Source organism: Diadema setosum, chromosome 8, assembly GCF_964275005.1.
Source record: "Diadema setosum chromosome 8, eeDiaSeto1, whole genome shotgun sequence".
Classification (NCBI taxonomy): Eukaryota; Metazoa; Echinodermata; class Echinoidea; order Diadematoida; family Diadematidae; genus Diadema; species Diadema setosum.
Window position 1 is genome coordinate 3285082 of NC_092692.1, and position 18259 is coordinate 3303340.

At 40.4% G+C, this 18259-nt stretch overlaps 1 protein-coding gene across 1 annotated transcript in view; it reads right to left on the reverse strand.

Moving 5' to 3' along the window:
* Positions 1–410: 410 nt before the first annotated feature.
* The window catches only part of LOC140231381 (E3 ubiquitin-protein ligase SMURF2-like), a 70532-nt gene continuing 52683 nt past the window's right edge, over positions 411–18259 (reverse strand). Inside the window, exons 6-16 of the mRNA XM_072311505.1 lie at positions 10030–10113; positions 9154–9497; positions 8362–8608; positions 7457–7607; positions 6608–6826; positions 5675–5853; positions 4602–4739; positions 3583–3703; positions 2330–2531; positions 1235–1319; positions 411–554 (exon numbers count right to left, since the gene is read on the reverse strand). Of these exons, the coding sequence (XP_072167606.1) occupies positions 455–554; positions 1235–1319; positions 2330–2531; positions 3583–3703; positions 4602–4739; positions 5675–5853; positions 6608–6826; positions 7457–7607; positions 8362–8608; positions 9154–9497; positions 10030–10113 (1870 nt within the window). The 3' untranslated portion in view covers positions 411–454. The remainder of the gene's footprint in view (positions 555–1234; positions 1320–2329; positions 2532–3582; positions 3704–4601; positions 4740–5674; positions 5854–6607; positions 6827–7456; positions 7608–8361; positions 8609–9153; positions 9498–10029; positions 10114–18259) is intronic.

The following is an 18259-nucleotide window of genomic DNA, read 5'->3' on the forward strand; positions in this document are numbered from 1 at the left end:
ACCGTCTGAACACAACACGGTGGAGTCTTCTCCCCTTCACTCATGGAGGATCAATTCACACCAGAAAACTGCTCTCGACAGAGGAAGCACATCTGGTCTCAAAGAGAGAACAAGCTCTGGTAATCCACGTTAAGCAACACGTGTGAACTCTCCCTCTTTAAAACACGACTTAAACGGCGATCAAACCTGTCAGGAATACAAAATACAACCCACGACAGCATCAATGCAAAACAAAAAACACATGTCGTAAGAATTGTTCCGCTGTCTGATTAAGGAGCACTTCATTTTGTGTTGTTTGCCGTAGAGTTCAGTTTTTCACACGAGGTCGCACTTGCTTTCCTTGAGAACGCACCACTAGCGTGTTCTGTCCACACGTTTTCCCAGCACATGATGACATGCTATGAGGGCTCTCCCTTTAACGTTTCCCTTCGTGCCTGGATTTGAGGGCAAGCCATCACTCTCCGGTGAATCCACACGTCTCTTCCACCGCACACGTGAGCTTGTCCAGAAACTTGGAGTAGTTTTCATACGGTGGGATGTCCAAGCGATTGAAGCTGGGTAGGATACCAACAGGAAATTGGTCAGTAAAGCAAGCACTTGTGAAAATTGTGATAATATTAGGCATAGCATTGCTAAACTATCTTCAAATTCAGAATCAATCTGAATGAAGACACTGTTGGCATCAAGTTTTCAACATGCATTACTCAAGCTGGGTCTCTTTTCCTGTCGTATCACAAGTACAACCAATTCTATTACCTCACTAAAATTTGAATTCAACGCTGAGGCCACTCCATCTTTTATTAACAAAGTTTATATTTTATGGTCTTTTGTCATCAAACCCCCCAAAATGAAGTCAGGTCATTCCATTAAGGCAGTAAAAGGGCATCTAAAGTTTCATTACAGACGTGCCTCTTTACCCCATCTTGAAATTCTCATATCTATATTACCTTATGATCTGAGGCTACCATCTTCAACATGCAAAGTTAATAAGGGTAGTCTCACTGAGGCATGCTTACCACTGCATGAACCCGATTTCACAAAAATGTCAAAATAAACCAATAATTCCCAAAACTGAGGATCACCTAGGGATGAAAGAATTGAAAATGAGTCTGTGATATTCTCTTGTTCCCAAGGATACCAGACCTGTTCATCTTCTTTACTTCATCTGATGTGGGATTGTGCCCCTATTGGAATGTCCCCCCTTACTAGGTAGATGGTCAAACTGCAAACTTACCACGTGTGGGCCTTAGGGAGGAGGTCTGTGTTGGCGTCTATCAGGTGTATGGTGAAGAGTCTAGGACTCATGGCACCTGTTGAACCTGATAAAAAAGGGAAGAAATTGTCTGAGCGTCTGCCTAATACTGCATACATCCTATATTTCCTGAGGTTTTAATTTTCAGGAATTTCACAAGTTGGATACTATTTGCAAATTTACAAACATGCACAATTATTAACTCTGACCTTCACATGAATGTGATTTGCATGCCTCTTTCCATTGCTGCATTCCACAATCACAAATTTGACCACTCCTGAAATTGTCCGAAGTCCCCATTCACAAAAAATTAGACTCGCTAAATACGTGGCGTATACAGTATTCAATTGTGATGTAGAGTTCTTTACACACATTAAGAGAGCTAACTGTCCATACACAGATATCATAGAACACTGAAAGGGACATCAAAATATGCAAGATGGGTTGAGGTTAGAAGCGTTTGTATTGACTTCAACATCCTCTAGTTTCTGATTCTTTAGGAATCTAACAAAGAACAGATTTGTAAAAGTCATCCCTCAGAGCAACCAGAAATGTCTGTACTGTGGGAAATGTAGTTGTGAATAACCTTGTATTACTGTATACGCCGAATATTTCGCGAGGTTTTTATTTTCCCGAATTTCGCGAGTCAGGTGCTGTTCGCTAAATTAAAGACACGTGAAAATATTGACTCTGATCCCGAGGTAAATGTGACGTACGTGTGTACACTTCTCCCTTCAGTACACGACTCCACGATCGCGAATTCAACCACTAGCGAAATTGTCGGGAATTCTTGATTCACGTGATTCACGAAAATTTAGACTCGCGAAATATATGGCGTATACATTACTCCATGAACCTTTATTTCTCTGAATGTTTAAGAGGCATTTATCATGCCTGCAACTAATGCACATTGAAAACACTGGACTACTGATACTTCAATAACTTTTACAGCCTGTTGCAGACACCTCTCTAGACAATTAAAGTCTTAGATTTGTTTCTTGCTCTTTTAGACTGCAGTCATAAATATTAATTCTGAAAAAAGGGGGAAAGAAATATAAAATGGAGAAAGACATCTACCTTGTAGAGCCTTGAATCCCTCAAGAGGGACTTTGGATGTTCCTGTGACAAACTGGAGAAGCCGTGCCCTCTTTTCCTCATCAAAGGAATCCACTGCCTGCCAGAACCATTTGACAATGCTGGTATCAGGCGAGCAGTTCTTCAGTCTGGTGTTGGCCTTCCAGTCCTCAACATCAATCTTGCCAAGACCGTTGATGAGAAGCTGTGTGGCACAATGATAAAAAGGATTGAGCGATGAACGAGATATGAGAGAGAAATAAGGGAGAGAGTAGGGAGAGATGAGGGAGAGATGAGGTAGAGACGAGGGAGACATGAGAGATGGGAGAGATGAAGGACAGATGAGAGAGATGAAGGAGAGGAGGGAGAGAAGAAAGAGATATGAGAAGAGGTGAGAGAGATGAGTGAAAGATGAAGGAGCATGAAGAAGAGATGACGGAGAGATAAGGGAGAGATGAAGAGGAGATGAGGGAGAGATGAGGGAGAGATGAGGGAGAGATGAGGGAGGGATGTGGGAGAGATGTGGGAGAGATGAGGGAGAGATGAGGGAGAGATGAGGGAGAGATGAGGGAGAGATGAAGAGGAGATGGGGGAGAGATGAGGGAGAGATGAGGGAGAGATGAGGGAGAGATGAGGGAGAGATAAGGGAGAGATGAGGGAGAGATGAGGGAGAGATAAGGGAGAGATGAAGAGGAGATGGGGGAGAGATGAGGGAGAGATGAGGGAGAGATGAGGGAGAGATGAGGGAGAGATGAGGGAGAGATGAGGGAGAGATAAGGGAGAGATGAAGAGGAGATGGGGGAGAGATGAGGGAGAGATGAGGGAGAGATAAGGGAGAGATGAGGGAGAGATGAGGGAGAGATGAGGGAGAGATGAGGGAGAGATGAGGGAGAGATGAGGGAGAGATGAGGGAGAGATGAGGGAGAGATGAGGGAGAGATGAGGGAGAGATGTGGGAGAGATGAGGGAGAGAAGAAAGATATGAGAAGAGGTGAGAGAGAGAGAGAGAGATAGGAGAGAGATGAGGGAGAGATATGAGGGAGATGAAGGACAGATGAGGAGAGATGAGAGGAAGCGAAATCAGAGAAATACATGCATGGAGGGAACATTAGCTAATGCCATGATAATCGCACAAGTGCCAATTCTGTGTGGCATCTGCAATCTAAAAGACTTTCAGCCAATTTTGGGCAGAACTAGAGTGACAACAATTTGAAGATATTTAGCACATTATCTGCAAGACAGGCAAGAAAGGCTCACCTCTAGCTCCCTCTCATCAAAGGGCCTGAGCAGCCTGGGTGGGATGAGTTCATGGAAGCCCTTCTGCAGGGCCAGGAATTGGGGTTCAATCCCCCGCAGGAAACGCCACTGAACAAAGAGCCTGTGGGGAAGAAGAGAGAACATTGAATAACCCTTAATGCTATCACATTTATGATCAGACTTTCAACTGATGAGGACACTTATATCATATCAGATGGCAATGAATGGGATATCAGGAAATTTTGGCCCTAAAAAGTGCCATGAAAAAGTGACGCCATTAGGTTCAAGTCAAATATGACAAGATGGAGCCATGACTGCTTAGTTATAGGCACATGATGGGGAAGATGGATTAAAATGCCACAAATTTCATTACTTCTCTAAAATACAATGATCATAGGATTAGAAATATGTGACCATGTCTAGAGTGCTGGTGTACATTTGATGGGCAATGAATATGATGTTTTCTGTACATACAGCAATGCTAACACCAACACCAAACTTGAAATGAGAAATTTGATACTTCCTTTGGGATGGTATTCGCCACTTGGGGAAAAAAGATGTAAGTCACCAACAAACATAGCGGAGTTTGGTTCAGACGACATTCAATACTGGGCCCAACCACAGCTGATGGACATTCATCACTGTTTTGAGATCAACCTGCATACAGCACCCGACTTCAAGGGTGTATCGCTGGTGCTAGTGTTGAGATAGCACTAACACCAGCACTAGAACCAAGCTTGAAATCAAGTACGGTCTTTGTGGTCTTATTTTGCTCAGCTGGTGATATACTATAAAGCAAACATTTTCCCGACATGAAATCTTCGCAAATTGGAGCTGACAGCCTTTTCCATGGCATGAATTTTTTCTGCGAATTGCTAGTGGCATCCAATTCCTTATAATGTCGACAAAAACTTCGCATGCATTTTAATTTCACAAATCTTGGCTCTCGTGAAATTTGCAAAAATTAAAATGCATGTGAACATTTCTGGTTTTACAGTAAACACAGAGGGCAAACTCACTTGACGTATTTCCTCTTGTTCTCCTCTGTGACTGGGATGCTGATACCGTTGGGTTTGAGTTCATGTACCTGCATCTGTCCAAATGAGTTGTGTTCCACTGCAAAGGTGTTCTCTAGCACATCTGTGATGTCGTTCTCCCTGTATTAGTATGACAAAGCACACGAAATACACAATAGTATTGTGGAGTATGAGAAAACAGCATCTAGGCAGGCGAATTAGGATTGGCTAAAACTTGTAGACCTGTAAGGATGACAAACCTCTTCCATTGACAAATTTTGCATAACCACATATTTCAACTGAACTGAATGTGATCTTGCTCTTTCATTCTACAATAATTGAAATAAATGTAGATTCATGTTCCTCTATCACATTTTTGCAAAATCCATTTAACTCACAATATCAAGACTTTCTTTTTTCCTTCTCTGATGTCTTAGATGAAGTTTACTTTCAGCATTACTTTACCAATGCATGATCACAGCTGTGAACACAATGCACTGAGTTGGATACATTCACTACACTTGCTTCATTCTGCACACATATAATCATTCTGCTCCTAACACACTTTGAATTATTATTAACAGTTGTGCTGCATTGAATTGTTATCGATTGCCGGCCTCTGTATTTTTTTGAAGATCGCAACTGCTGATCTTAAATTTGAACAAATATGTTTGAAAAAAAAGGAAAGAAACCATTGGGACTGGTAGATCAGCAGTTGTATTTTTTAAAAATAACAAATGATGACAATTGATAATAACCTGTTACATCTCATCTCCCCCTCCCCCCCCCCCCCCCCCCCCTTGCATTAACCCATTGAGGACGGTTTGATTTTGCTACAACATGCACTTCCTATAGACACCTGAACGAGTATACTCGGGACTCATCCTCAACAGATTAATAATCTTATTCTGACATCAAAAGCTGCTTTAGCTAATAACCCTTAACACAGACTGCACACAAACGATATCCTCTGGATTCAAACCAAATAATGACCTCTCTAGCCCCTCTGTATGGGGCTTAAAGGCATATCAGACAGAATCAAGAAAGAATGTCGCCCTCTGTTGGCAGCTACTCACAGCATCCAGATAAGGCTGCGGTAGACCTCAGGGTCCACTGTCTCCATATCCTCTAGGCTGACCGGCTTGCCCAACAGCTGCTTGTAGAACGGCATGGTGAAGCCCCCGTCGATGTAGTGACCGTGGAAGATAGCCAGACCGATGACCCGTCCGACGAAGTGAAAGTAGGATAAGTGCTCCTGTGGGGGAGAGAGAGAGGAGAGAGGTGTTGAAAGAATGCAAACTGAAGACTTGTCACAGTCCTACCAAGCCAACTCATTCATTTCATACCCAACAAGGATTACATTTACATTATGGTATGGCGACATGAGTAGAAAAATTGCTAAATGAACTACTCAATGGACTGGATATGAAAGAAGAGGCTGCTATGTATCAATATTACACTGGTATGCACATCTGGAAGCAGCAAATTTTCCCTTGTCTCACTGATGAGTAAATGTAACATTAATCTAAAATCCATGCCCAAGTATAACAGTTAAAAGTAATGCTGCAAAGACTGTTCAAGAAGTCCATTAAGAACTGTAAAAGTGGAAATTTTTCATGTATTTGGTGCAACCAGAAACCAGCATGAAAAATAAAAGCACGCAAATATTTTTGCTTGCTATATGTTCCAGTAGTTTGTGTCTTGATTCCACGGAATTAAAAACACACGTCTAACCGGCTGAGAACGAAAAATTACTCACACAAAAATATCCAACTTTACAGTATCAGGATCTACAGAAGTGGAAGTGGGGCAAGTTCTCCTGTGGACATAGATTGCAAGAAAGTTGCTTGCCTGGAAACACACTGACCACAGGTCAACTAACGGATGACGTTTTCTGAGGATGAGTTCACATTCTCTGCGCAGGATGTTAAGTCAAGGGCATCAATTGTAATGTCAGGTCACCTTCACAAATAAAGAAAAGCTTGCTGCAGGTGGCCAATGATTCTTACCGGGTTGACGCCCGAGTCAGGGTTGATCTGAAGGGTGTAGATGTCATCCCTCGAGTACTGGAAGAGACCGTAGTAAGGGTTCAGCATCTCGTGGGAGAGGAGGTACAGCCACTCCCTGGTAATCCCCCCATAGTCCAGCCCCTCCTCTGACTTGAATTTGATGGCCAGTCTCTTTCTCAGGTCCTTGGGTTTTAGCTTCATGATCTGCCGGTAGGACTCCTGTTCAGCCCCATGGCAAAGAGAATCATGATAGGGCCATAGTATTAATAAAGGATCCACCGATATCAAACTTTTCACAGGAAACACACTATTATCATTAAATTATACCTTTCACAGGAAACTCACTATTATTATTCCAAAAGTCACAGGCGAGACGCAGTAAAGCAGGTTAACACAATCAAAACACGGAAACCAAAATATGTGTACGACAGTGTCCCTATAGGCAAGCTAACACTGCATGACTACTTGCAGAAACCAGTGGGAGGTTCTGAGCTAAAATTTGACCAGCACTCTTCAGATGCTCATACATACAGTATGTATGTTATCTTCAGAACAAAACTTTGTTTAACTTCAAAAGAAAAGGGCTACCGCCCTCACAGAGAAAATTTAGCAGAGTCATATCCCCAGGGCAAAAACACACTTCTGTCTTTTATAAATGGTATCATGGTTTCAATTAATCTGAATGTATACTGACAAATGGTTAGTTCGCATGACAAATCTGAAGCATCCAATGCACTCCAGCAATGGTCTGTATCAAATTATGGCTTGTGGTTAAACCAAATTTGAAACTTGTGGGCAAAAGTGATTGTCCTCAATCTTGCTTCTCTTGACCATCAATTCAATGCTCACCTCAAAGATGTTTTCCCTGGACACCTCTATCCTGCAGTGACCAGTCTGAGGCTGGACCGTGGCCAGTTCGGCATGCAGCAGCTTGATCTTCTGGACCAGGTCACGTTTGTACTTAGGGACTGGTGATGAGTCCATGCTATTGCCATTAACTCTGTGGGCCCCAAAAGAGAAATATGCATAATGATCATGTCATTCTGAAAGAAGCAAGTGCTGCATCTATCATTGGGGTGGACAGATAAAACCAAAGCAGTGACTGACTTTAAAACTGTATCACACTCTTGCTTTGAATTTAGCCATTCTTGGACTGAACTTCACATCTAGCCACAACAACTGCCATTGAATATTTGGGAGGGCTTTTCAGTAGAGAAAACAAACATAAGATAATAAGACTTATCAAACTTCCCACGTCCATTCAGACACTCAGTATCACGTGTCAGGCTCAATGGTTTGTACTCATTATTTTCTTGTAATATGATCGGGTTTATCACGACACAAATGATCTATTCTGTTCACACTACTTGAAGAATTTGACCTGAATCGAGAAGCTTTAAGAGGAACTCGAAACTGAATGGACGGAATCTCCCACTTAGATGAGAAAGTGGAATAAAAACATAATAATGGCTAAAAAAACTACTGGTAATTAAATAATATTTGTCTCTCACTTCCACATTACCATTTATACACAGCATAAATATATCAATTGGTTGTTATTATAGGTGACAAAGGAGATATATATAGCAACAAAAACATATAAAGTGGTACTTTAGCAGGATTGAGATATATATAGCAACAAAAACATATAAAGTGGTACTTTAGCAGGATTGAGAACTGTGAGGACTTTGAAAACCATGCTTCAAAGCTGAGATATCTTAGGTAAGGGAGCAGCACTGGGGTCTAGGACTTACTTTGAAATTGCCCTATTGATGATGTTGGCGTCTAGCCGTGGGTCAGTGAACTGCGTGGTCCTGTTGTTATGGTCCACAAAGTAGACGCGCCCCGTGGCTGTGTGGCGTATCTCCCAGCCAGCCGGCAGACCTCCAAGGTCGGCCTCATTGATGTGGAGGTCGCGGGGCATCCGAGGGTCGTGCCATGTGCTGACCCCTGTACTCGTGTCCAGGAAGTATACCTGGCCCTGTGCTGTGGTTCTTTGCTCTGAAAATATTAAAATATGAATGACAAATCCATCAAAAATATAAATAATAATATACTCATACGTCTACGCATTTGAAGATACATAACTGACTAAATGTACTGCCAATTGAATTGATCTCTGAAAATGTTATAATATGAATGACAACTCCATCAAAAATAATAATACACTCATACGTCTACGCATTTGAAAATACATAACTGACTTAATGTACTGTCAATTGAATTGATCTCTGAAAATGTTATAATATGGATGACAACTCCATCAAAAATATAAATACACTCATACGTCTACACATTTGAAGATACATAACTGACTTAATGTGCTGCCAAGTGAGGTTAATGTAAGATTGCACAGTATTAACATATAGCTCTATCCTGAGGCAAACTCCTTGATCAACTTTAATACGTTCAGAATAATGCACATTATTTGATCAGTTTTCATTTCACTTCTACTTCAATCCTTAAGGCAGTCCATGCTCCCAAACACATGTATAACACACTTTTATGGGGATGTAGGGAGAAATAAACAGTGCTGGTGGACCTACCGTAACCCTCAGGTAAGTCAATGACGCGGTGCAGGGTAGAGCGGTTCATATAGTTACGCATCCGAGAGGACTGCCGCCGGTAGTGCCTCTCTAAGGCCTGCAGCGCTTCTTCCCCGTACACGTCCCTCCGACTCGCTGCCCCGGACCGTCCCCTGGGACCTTCCTCACTACCACTGCTGTTACTAACCCCCTTTCCTCCCCCTCCCCCTTCACTGCTGGAGCTGGGTCGGCCCTGGTGGTGGTGATGGTGGTTGTGGTGGGATGCTGGGCGGTGGTGGTAGTGGTGACCGTTGGCGTGGGCCGACGTTCGTGACAACGGAGCTTGCGAGTACTCTGTGGCAGGTCTGATGAGTAAACAACAAAGTCCATAGTGATGAACACATTAACAGACTGCAGGTCTTCACCTAAATCTGTAGTTACAGCAAACCAATCTATAAAACTAGGAAACAAATTTTACAATTTCTTGAGAATTTTAGTTATCATATGCCACATCAGAGAATTTAATAAAAAAATCTAGATGTATGACACATAACACACCAATGAAAACTCCTGAGGTTTCATATAAACGAAAACTGACATATAAACATTCCATAATGAAAATGAAAACCAGATTTCCAGACAAGGGACTACATTAGGTACTACAATTGATAGGCAAATTAAAGACAGACACAAACCATAAGGACTAAAATACTCAGACCTGTCTACATGGGGCATGAAGAGAGCACATTACAGACGTGGAAGAAGACAACTAAATGTGAACTGCTTTGAAGAGATCAAGTTTAGAAGTCCTTCAAGATGTAAGTGGTCTCAACAGCCATGTCGTCTACAATGGGATGATATGCCTGTACTACTCGGAATCATTCATCTTCATCATACCTTGTTGGCCGATCCCACTGGGTGGTTCGTGTGAGGTGATTGACGTAGTAAACTCTCCCTGAGGTGGATGTTCGCTCTTCCCATCTGAATAATAGCACAGCAGGCAAAAGAAGGGGAACATTTTAAGCGATACACAGGAGCACTGAAATGATCAGGCATAAGAAACCGCAGTATATGCATAAGTCCACATAGGATAGAACACGACTTCAATAGAAAGTATAGCTAACTTACATAGACAATGAAGTACTTCAAACTGATTTTTATGTTAGTTTTGAAACCCTTCAGTCACAAGGCCCTGAATCTATGTTGCACATAAAGACACAAAAGCTCAAAAGTAGCATTTATATCATAAGAATAGAAGCAGTCATAAGAATAGAAGCATTCATAATTTATTTGTTTGTTTGTTTGTTTTTTTAACATAGAAGAGCCCTCACAATCACATCTTGTCTGAATGGACACTGATGACATTGATGAACACGTCTTGCCAGACTCTTTGTTCAATTTCCATCACTCCTCTTATCTCTATGGCTAGAATCATTTGTAAAATCATCAGATGATGTTCAGCTGCTCAGACTTCAGAACAAAACCAACATACTCATCAAAGTTGTTAAAAAGGAAGTGTTCTGAAACACAGTCTTTATCTACGGCTATTCACGAGGAAGACATGTACCTCCATATAGATATAGAATTAACATGTCATTCACTCAAACTTTCTGCCTTCTAAAGTTTGATGTTGTGCAAGTCAAATCAAACTCAGTGAATATCAGGATTAACCTCCCCTTTAAATTCAATGACCTCTTTGTTCATGCATGAACAGTTTACAGGAAATGCCATCTTGTGCCTAGAATGGTAACATTTTCCCACGGTGTTGCTGTCAACAATAAAGATGGCTGTACTACCACAGAAAACAAAAGCAATAAATCATGCTTCACAAATTGTGAAGATGGAGAGGCATGTTTGAAGACAATAGTGTTGTGAAAAATAAAAAAATTCAATGTTCTTTGAGACTATCAGTTGATTTCTGTAGCCTGCTCTTCCCTTTTCTAGGTAGGGGATATGGAGGGGGTGTATATTATACCATGTGGCAGTATTCTAAAATCACAATGCCGCTTTCATAATTGGCTCATCACATTAAACTTTTAACACAAGATTCACTTCCTCCTTTCAATGTGTCTGATAAATATCTTCCAGGTTTAAAACAGAAAGAAAACATAAAGTTGATTACAATGAATACAACTGCAGCTTCCCTGAAGGAACTACATGTATGTGAAATTTTCTCACGGTTCCACTTGATGTACATAAATACAGTATGACACATGCTTTAGAGTGAAACATACACACAGAAAAATATGTTCCATGTGTCTTCACAGTGAAATGACTGATGGTCCTTCTTAGGCAATACCCACATTAGAGGCATATTACCATTAAAAAAAAAAGCAATATTCACTTTCACTTTTTTTCTCTGTCATTCACAGACACTCCAAAGTAATCATTTCAAGGATTCTTTACACAAAGGTAACAGCGTACTGCATATGCCATCTATTTTGTGGGTATAATATTTGGCATTTAAGAACATGCGTGATAATTTTGTCAGAGGTTCTATTCATCATCAATTATATGAATAGAATGAGAAAGAAGTAAATGTATCATCGTTTCTTTCAGAGGAAAAATAGGATTTCCCATCCTGGAGATGATGGAGACACGGCATTTGCTCCTGTCTTATTTTCACCAACGACTAATAGGGTTAGGGTTGTGATATTGTGATCTTGTGATCATGTGGTGGTTGGTTTTAATCCATCTTTCACCTCTGTGAAACTGAATGTTTGATTCATACTTGTATCTATCCCTTTAACCAAATGATATTACTATTGGACATTCAGAAATGAATACATGGCTAGAAAACTTCAATGTTTAACTAAAGTACAGTGACCTCTAACTTTGAATCTATCACCACTATCATGCACAAGCAAAAATTGATTATCCTTCATTTTTTTTTTTTCATTATTTTTACCCTTCCAAACAAAATTCCATTACCACTGCACTGTGGCTATCCATCCTCACTTTCTTTCCAAGCATGACAGCAAATTTAACCATGAAAACAAATAATATATACAGCCAAGGGGGACAATTTTTGGTGTAAAATGCGGTAACATCTGACGACTGCCTAAGCCATGTAAGTTTTGCATATTGTGTGTCGACAAAGAGAGAAACCAATCAATAACTTCAGTAGTTTGCAGCAATTTGCCTAGAATGTCAGGCAAATTGTACCTTGATTTGATCGCTAAAACAAGTGTTTCCTGTCAAGCTAGCAAATGGAAAGAATGACGTTACAAATGAAGAGGGCGAGGGAGCCGAGTGGCACCATGAGACGGTCGGCAGTGACATCACCAGACGGTGGTGGTCACCGTGCCGTCATCTCGGTGCAACCACTTCAGGGAAGGCCGGCTCCATTTGGCACCAGCCGCTGTCTGATTATCCCTACTTCACACAGGCCAGGGTGAACACCCTTTCAGCTTGATCTCTAGCTAGCTAGCTAGCTAAGCCAGCTACACGGCACAGGGCTACCCACAGTCAGTTTTGCAGCCCACACGGTGGTGGCGCGGGCTCGCCGTAATCTCCCCACACTTGAACCGTGGGCGCCTCACGTCCCACCGGCGGTTAATGCCACTGTCCGTAGGTGTCTGCTACTTCGGCTGCAGGATTACTGCTGCTAATATGTCATAACATGTGTAGATGCCAACACAGGAGGAAGGCGACTTGTGCATCTACAACGCAGGAACCGGAATATTCTGGTTAGGGTTTGACAGAGAACTTGGGGGCCATGTGCTATAAGCACCTTACAGTATATAAGTGTATTTCATTCTATATCCTTTTTTTCTTCTTCTTCTTCTTCTTATGCCCACTGCAAAAATGTTAATAAACTGAATGCAAGAGGGTGTTAACTCATATTTGGAAGACATCTAGAACTCTCTCTTAAGTTTAAGATTGTGGTTCTGGAGAGATGCTGTTGCCACGATAGGCAAGGCAGAGGCAAATCAACAAAAAGAGAGCTGATAAATCATCCCAGATGGTATTGATAAAGGCAGGATGAATGAAGAGTGAAAAGGTTCTGAACTATTGTGGTAAAGTTACAGTAAAAGTGAATTGATTTACAAAGAAATAATTTGTATTGCATAAATAATGCAGTGTACATAGCAAAGGCCAAGTAGAATAAAAAAAAAAAAAACTAACATTAAAAATGAGCAATGACTTCTTGCTGCACTATACAATGTCAGTGTGGTGTGTCATGTCTCAGTGATTCTACTCATTCAGTGGTCTTTAATACATCCCTTGATAGTACGACGTATACACAGAACTGTGTCTCAGTACCATCTGGAGTTTTCTCACTACGCTACGACACTTCCCCGAATTTCGTCTGACGAGCACACACACACACACACACACACATACACACACACACACACACACACATACTCACACATACATGACATGAAGGTTTTCTTCCAGCGTTTTCTAGCCAGAGGCTAAGGCACCAATTCAATTTAGTGTGGCCTCAATTAGAGGCTACAGCTGTTGTTGACCTAGCAGAGCAGACAACATCTGAACATTACTGTAGCTGTCACTATTGTATGCAGGTTGATGCATACTGTGACTTCCACAACATCTCGACCTTCTTTTGACTCATTACTGAAAATAGTGACTGGTTTTAGTCCTCAGAGGGGCTACTAGCAGGGTCCAGAATTCGGACCTGCCATTGCTTATCATCAAACATTTTTGGTGAGCAAGTGTATTATTGGCCATATCATGAACTGATAAATATTGTTGGCCATCTAGCACTGGAGCTAGTTTTTCTTTAAGTTCATGCTGAGCATGGGGTGCCTACTGCAATGGAGAATGTGTGTTGTAGTCTTTCTAGGGTATCATTTCATAAGATCATATTGAGTAGTTCAGGTGAACACAGTCAGTACTTGGATAAGGATGAATGCCAAGAAGCAGACCACTCATTAATGTTTCAACAAGGGCAGAATATTCTGAGCTGTTCTTCCATCATAATAAACTTTGAATTCCTCTAAAAATGGTATGCTCTGTACTATTTCATAAGTGGTTTCTTGGTATCTCACAAAAAAGTTAAAAGCCCAATTCTCATCTCCATCTATACAATACAATCCCTTTGATGTTAAGAAAAAGCAAACATTAGAATGATGCTTCTAATATGATCAATAACATATTTTCTTATTCTATGCAATGCTGCAACCCAAATATTCGATCATTTGTATACTGCATGGAAATATGACTCGGGAGAGTAGCATGTAATAAAACTAGGCGATATAAGGTTGGGTGGGCACTGTGCAAATGAGGTGCAAAAACTCTCATTGACATGCTTTGTGCATAGTGGTGGGCTTGTTTGTGGTCCTCTGAAAAGGCTACCACTGATTCAAATTCTGGTTGACATGCGTTATTCTCAAAGTGCTCTGACTGACCTATAAAACAGATGACTTCTATTGTCTGAAATAAGTTTCAGCCGAAACCCGCATGGTTTAACATGATATATTTGCAGAAGTTATTCCCTTGACTTTGTTTAACCACTTCTTTCCTCCCTAATGTGAAGATCAAACCCTTTGCATGGACCATGATGTACAATGTATATTCCCTACCATGCCAGTCAACGTCTACCATGGTACTCCTGTATACAAAACTTAGATGGTCATTATTGCTTGATAAATTGGGAAGTCTACACAGCTTTCCCTAAAATGGGCAGTGATCTTACATGAAGAACTTCTTATGTAGTTTGAAGGAAAAATGTGCCACCAAGCCACTGTTGTGTACTTCAGAGTAGTTGGTATGAACTTTTGATGCATACTGGTATCTGCAGTATTGATCCATGCTACTCCTGTAAACATCTCTCTATACAGTCCTATATAATCGAGGGCTAAGAACCAGAAGGGCTTTATTGCAATATACAATAGACTGTATATATATCTTTTTTTCTTTCTTTTTTTTTTGGGGGGGGGGGGTGGAGGATATTGGTATCATATTACAAACCTTGATGTCCTCTACATTATGATATTAATTTTAAAAATATTCCTTTTCAGGAAAATGTTAAACATTATATCCACAAAGATGGTATTTCACCTTACATTTGGAACAATGCTTATAAATCTACCCACTTTTGATTAAAGAAACTTTTTACTTCGTGAAAATTGAATGTTTCGATACTCAAACCTTAGAACGCAATCTAGCGCCCTTCTGGTTCTCAGCTGATGATATCATCATACATCCTATGGCCTCTTGGGACTTGGCACTCATTTCACTGGACAAAGTAGGTCAGAGAGATCCACTTTTGGCAGATCTTTCATCAGTTTGAAAGCAGCGTCAACTCTCCTCATAACTGTGACTAATATTTAGACTCCGGGGGAGATTTGCTCACAGCCCATCTAAATTAAAGTTCTAATTGGCCAACCTGGATGACGGAGAAAGTTCGGGTGTGAACCACTGTAAAAGTTTACTAACTTCCAGTTAACATAAATGCTCTTCACCACAATATTCTCTAGATGGTTAAGTAATGGAAAAGTTAATGATCCCTTGGCAGTGTCATAGCTAGCAGTTAGTGCTAGCATAGTTAGTTTCAATAATCAAGACATTAAATCTCATGTATGACTGTTAGATTAAGATTTAATTTGGTTCCAGGAGGCACTGTAACCGTACAGACAGGCAACCACCCACTCATTATCCAGCAGTCTAGACAGCTATTACATCATCTACACATCTCCAATGACAGATATATGTGTTACTTTTGCATACTGTGTGTCAAACCTTATCTCTCTTAACTGATATGCATCAAAGTCCAGGTAATTGTCTCACCAGGAAAAAAAAATGTTAGGCTTTTTTCTTCATTTTCTTTTTCATCTTCTCTTTTGATGGAGTCAAAATTTGATCTGAATGGTACATGACCACTCAGACACCATACTGAATATGTTGAGGATACACATTGTTCATGTAGATATGTATTAAAACTATGAATATTTTGATTTTGTTAGAAAAAACAAAACAAATAAAGACATACACGATGAGCAATGAGTAAAACAGTAATGAGATGTCAGAAGCTTGTTCTGAAAGTAAACATCTGAAGCTTTCATGTAATTTCAATATATATATATGCAAGGTATACCTTTCTATGAACTGTAAATTTGGGTCTGAACAACCAAAGAGGTACCAGACGTTTTTCTTTCTTTCTGTGCAGCTTGCAAATATTCATACTACTCAATTGAAGCTATGTTAAAAAAATAACAACAACAAAGGCCTTTGCAAATGTGTTTTGATAGTGGGTATGTAAACATGTTTCCATCATGGGAAAGATTAGAACTGCAACTCATCAGCTGAGGAGCATCTCATCCTCTATGCAAGAGCATTTTGGATGAGATAAATATCGCAGCACTCAGCATTTATGTCCCGACTTTCTAAATGCCTAGTATTTGCAAGAGAATTGAGGTGTTGTATTCAGTCTTTAATAGTAAAATTTTTCACTAAAGAAGCATGAAAATGCACAGAGAATGATGTGTGTCAGCCCATGTTCGGGTAACAGAGATACAAATATGCGATTGCTGGATAACCGAGGTCACGCTGTACTTTCTCTCATAGCTCCTCGTCAGCATTGTGCTTGACAACATCTCAAAACACAATGACTGAAGCATATGGCAGGCTGGGACCCGAGGAGTGGGGTTGGAGACGAGCTTGTACGTTGGAAGGGGAAATATTACATCATTCGGCAGGGTGAGACTTTTGATTGAATTCTGAGAAAGAGTTCCGGCCGGACGGGATAAGGAGCTGTCTAGACAAGCTGACTTCTAGGCCACTGACTTAATCACTTAAGATGAACATGGGTGCATGGTAACTAAGATACATTATTTACTACTCCTGTGAATATGTTACCACATGGGGAGTATGGGAAGTACTGTCTTTGGTGGTACAGAAGGCAGGGGAACAAAGGTGACTGATGCTATTAAAATTATTTACTGCTTTGCGGTGGAGCCACATCAAGATCCTGATTACCATATACTGCCGCTTTATAATGAAACAAAAAAGGCATTTTCCTTTTCTTTATAAATGTGGAGAAGGCACTTACTATTAGTTGGTGACTTAAACAATAAGGAACTCCCCTCTGAAAAAGCTCTTACAGAGAAAACACTGAATTTGAGGAGTTGCTGGTTGGATTCATTATATTGTGTTCATCTTCCTACTAATGATCTAATAATGACCTTTAAAAAAAAACAAAAAAATTACATACGTATTGAAGCACAAAGCTTTTATACTAAGACAGAGCACATAAACTTGAAGCAAGAGACACTTCCTACTACACACAGAGACAGGAAACTCTTCGCAAATATGACTGAAACTAAAATCCCAGCAAATGAATCATTTGTGGATTCTGCCAGGCTCTCTGTCTCCACAAAGCTGGAGATCCTTCACTTATTTGGCAACAACAAGCAAACGATGGATTAAAAGTTATGAAGGAAGCTAATGACACTATGAAAGCAATATAACAACAGATGTAAACAGCAGGAAATATCATGACACTATGAAAACAATAAAAGCTGCACAAACTTTGCAATCGACCATCCCACAATTCAAGCAAATTACTTTCACAAAGACATAATACCTTCCTGGGTTTGAATATTTAAAGACAATTTTCAGTCTACATCGCAGTCACTAAAAACCAAGTGGTTAGTCAAGCTCAAGACCTGAATGTGTGGCTCCTTGTGGAATCCCACACAGACAAAACAAAATAAAGGTAAAAGTACAATACTGCCATATAACTAGCATGGATCGCTACAAGGTTGTAGATGAGAATTAATGATAATTAACAGGTTTATAATATCTTTACATGAGTGGAGCCAGAAAAGCTAGAACACAAATCTCATTGTGAACACTTTATCACGTGCTTCCGTGCTGCATGGATAGAGACAAATATACTCATGTCAAGCTAACATCGTAAATTTAAAAAACAGTGGAACTTCGCAATGAAAATGATAATGCCCTAATTAGAGATTAATAGTGCCACACAATAATTGTAGTGAAGTCAAATTAAGTAGTGAATGAACTCCTTAGTTATGATAGCACAGAAAAGGTCCTATTCTAGCCTCGACCAAAAACCAATACGATAGTGAGCTTATGAAATAAAACAAAACAAAACAAAAATACTCTCACAACATTTCCAACTACGATTTGAAAT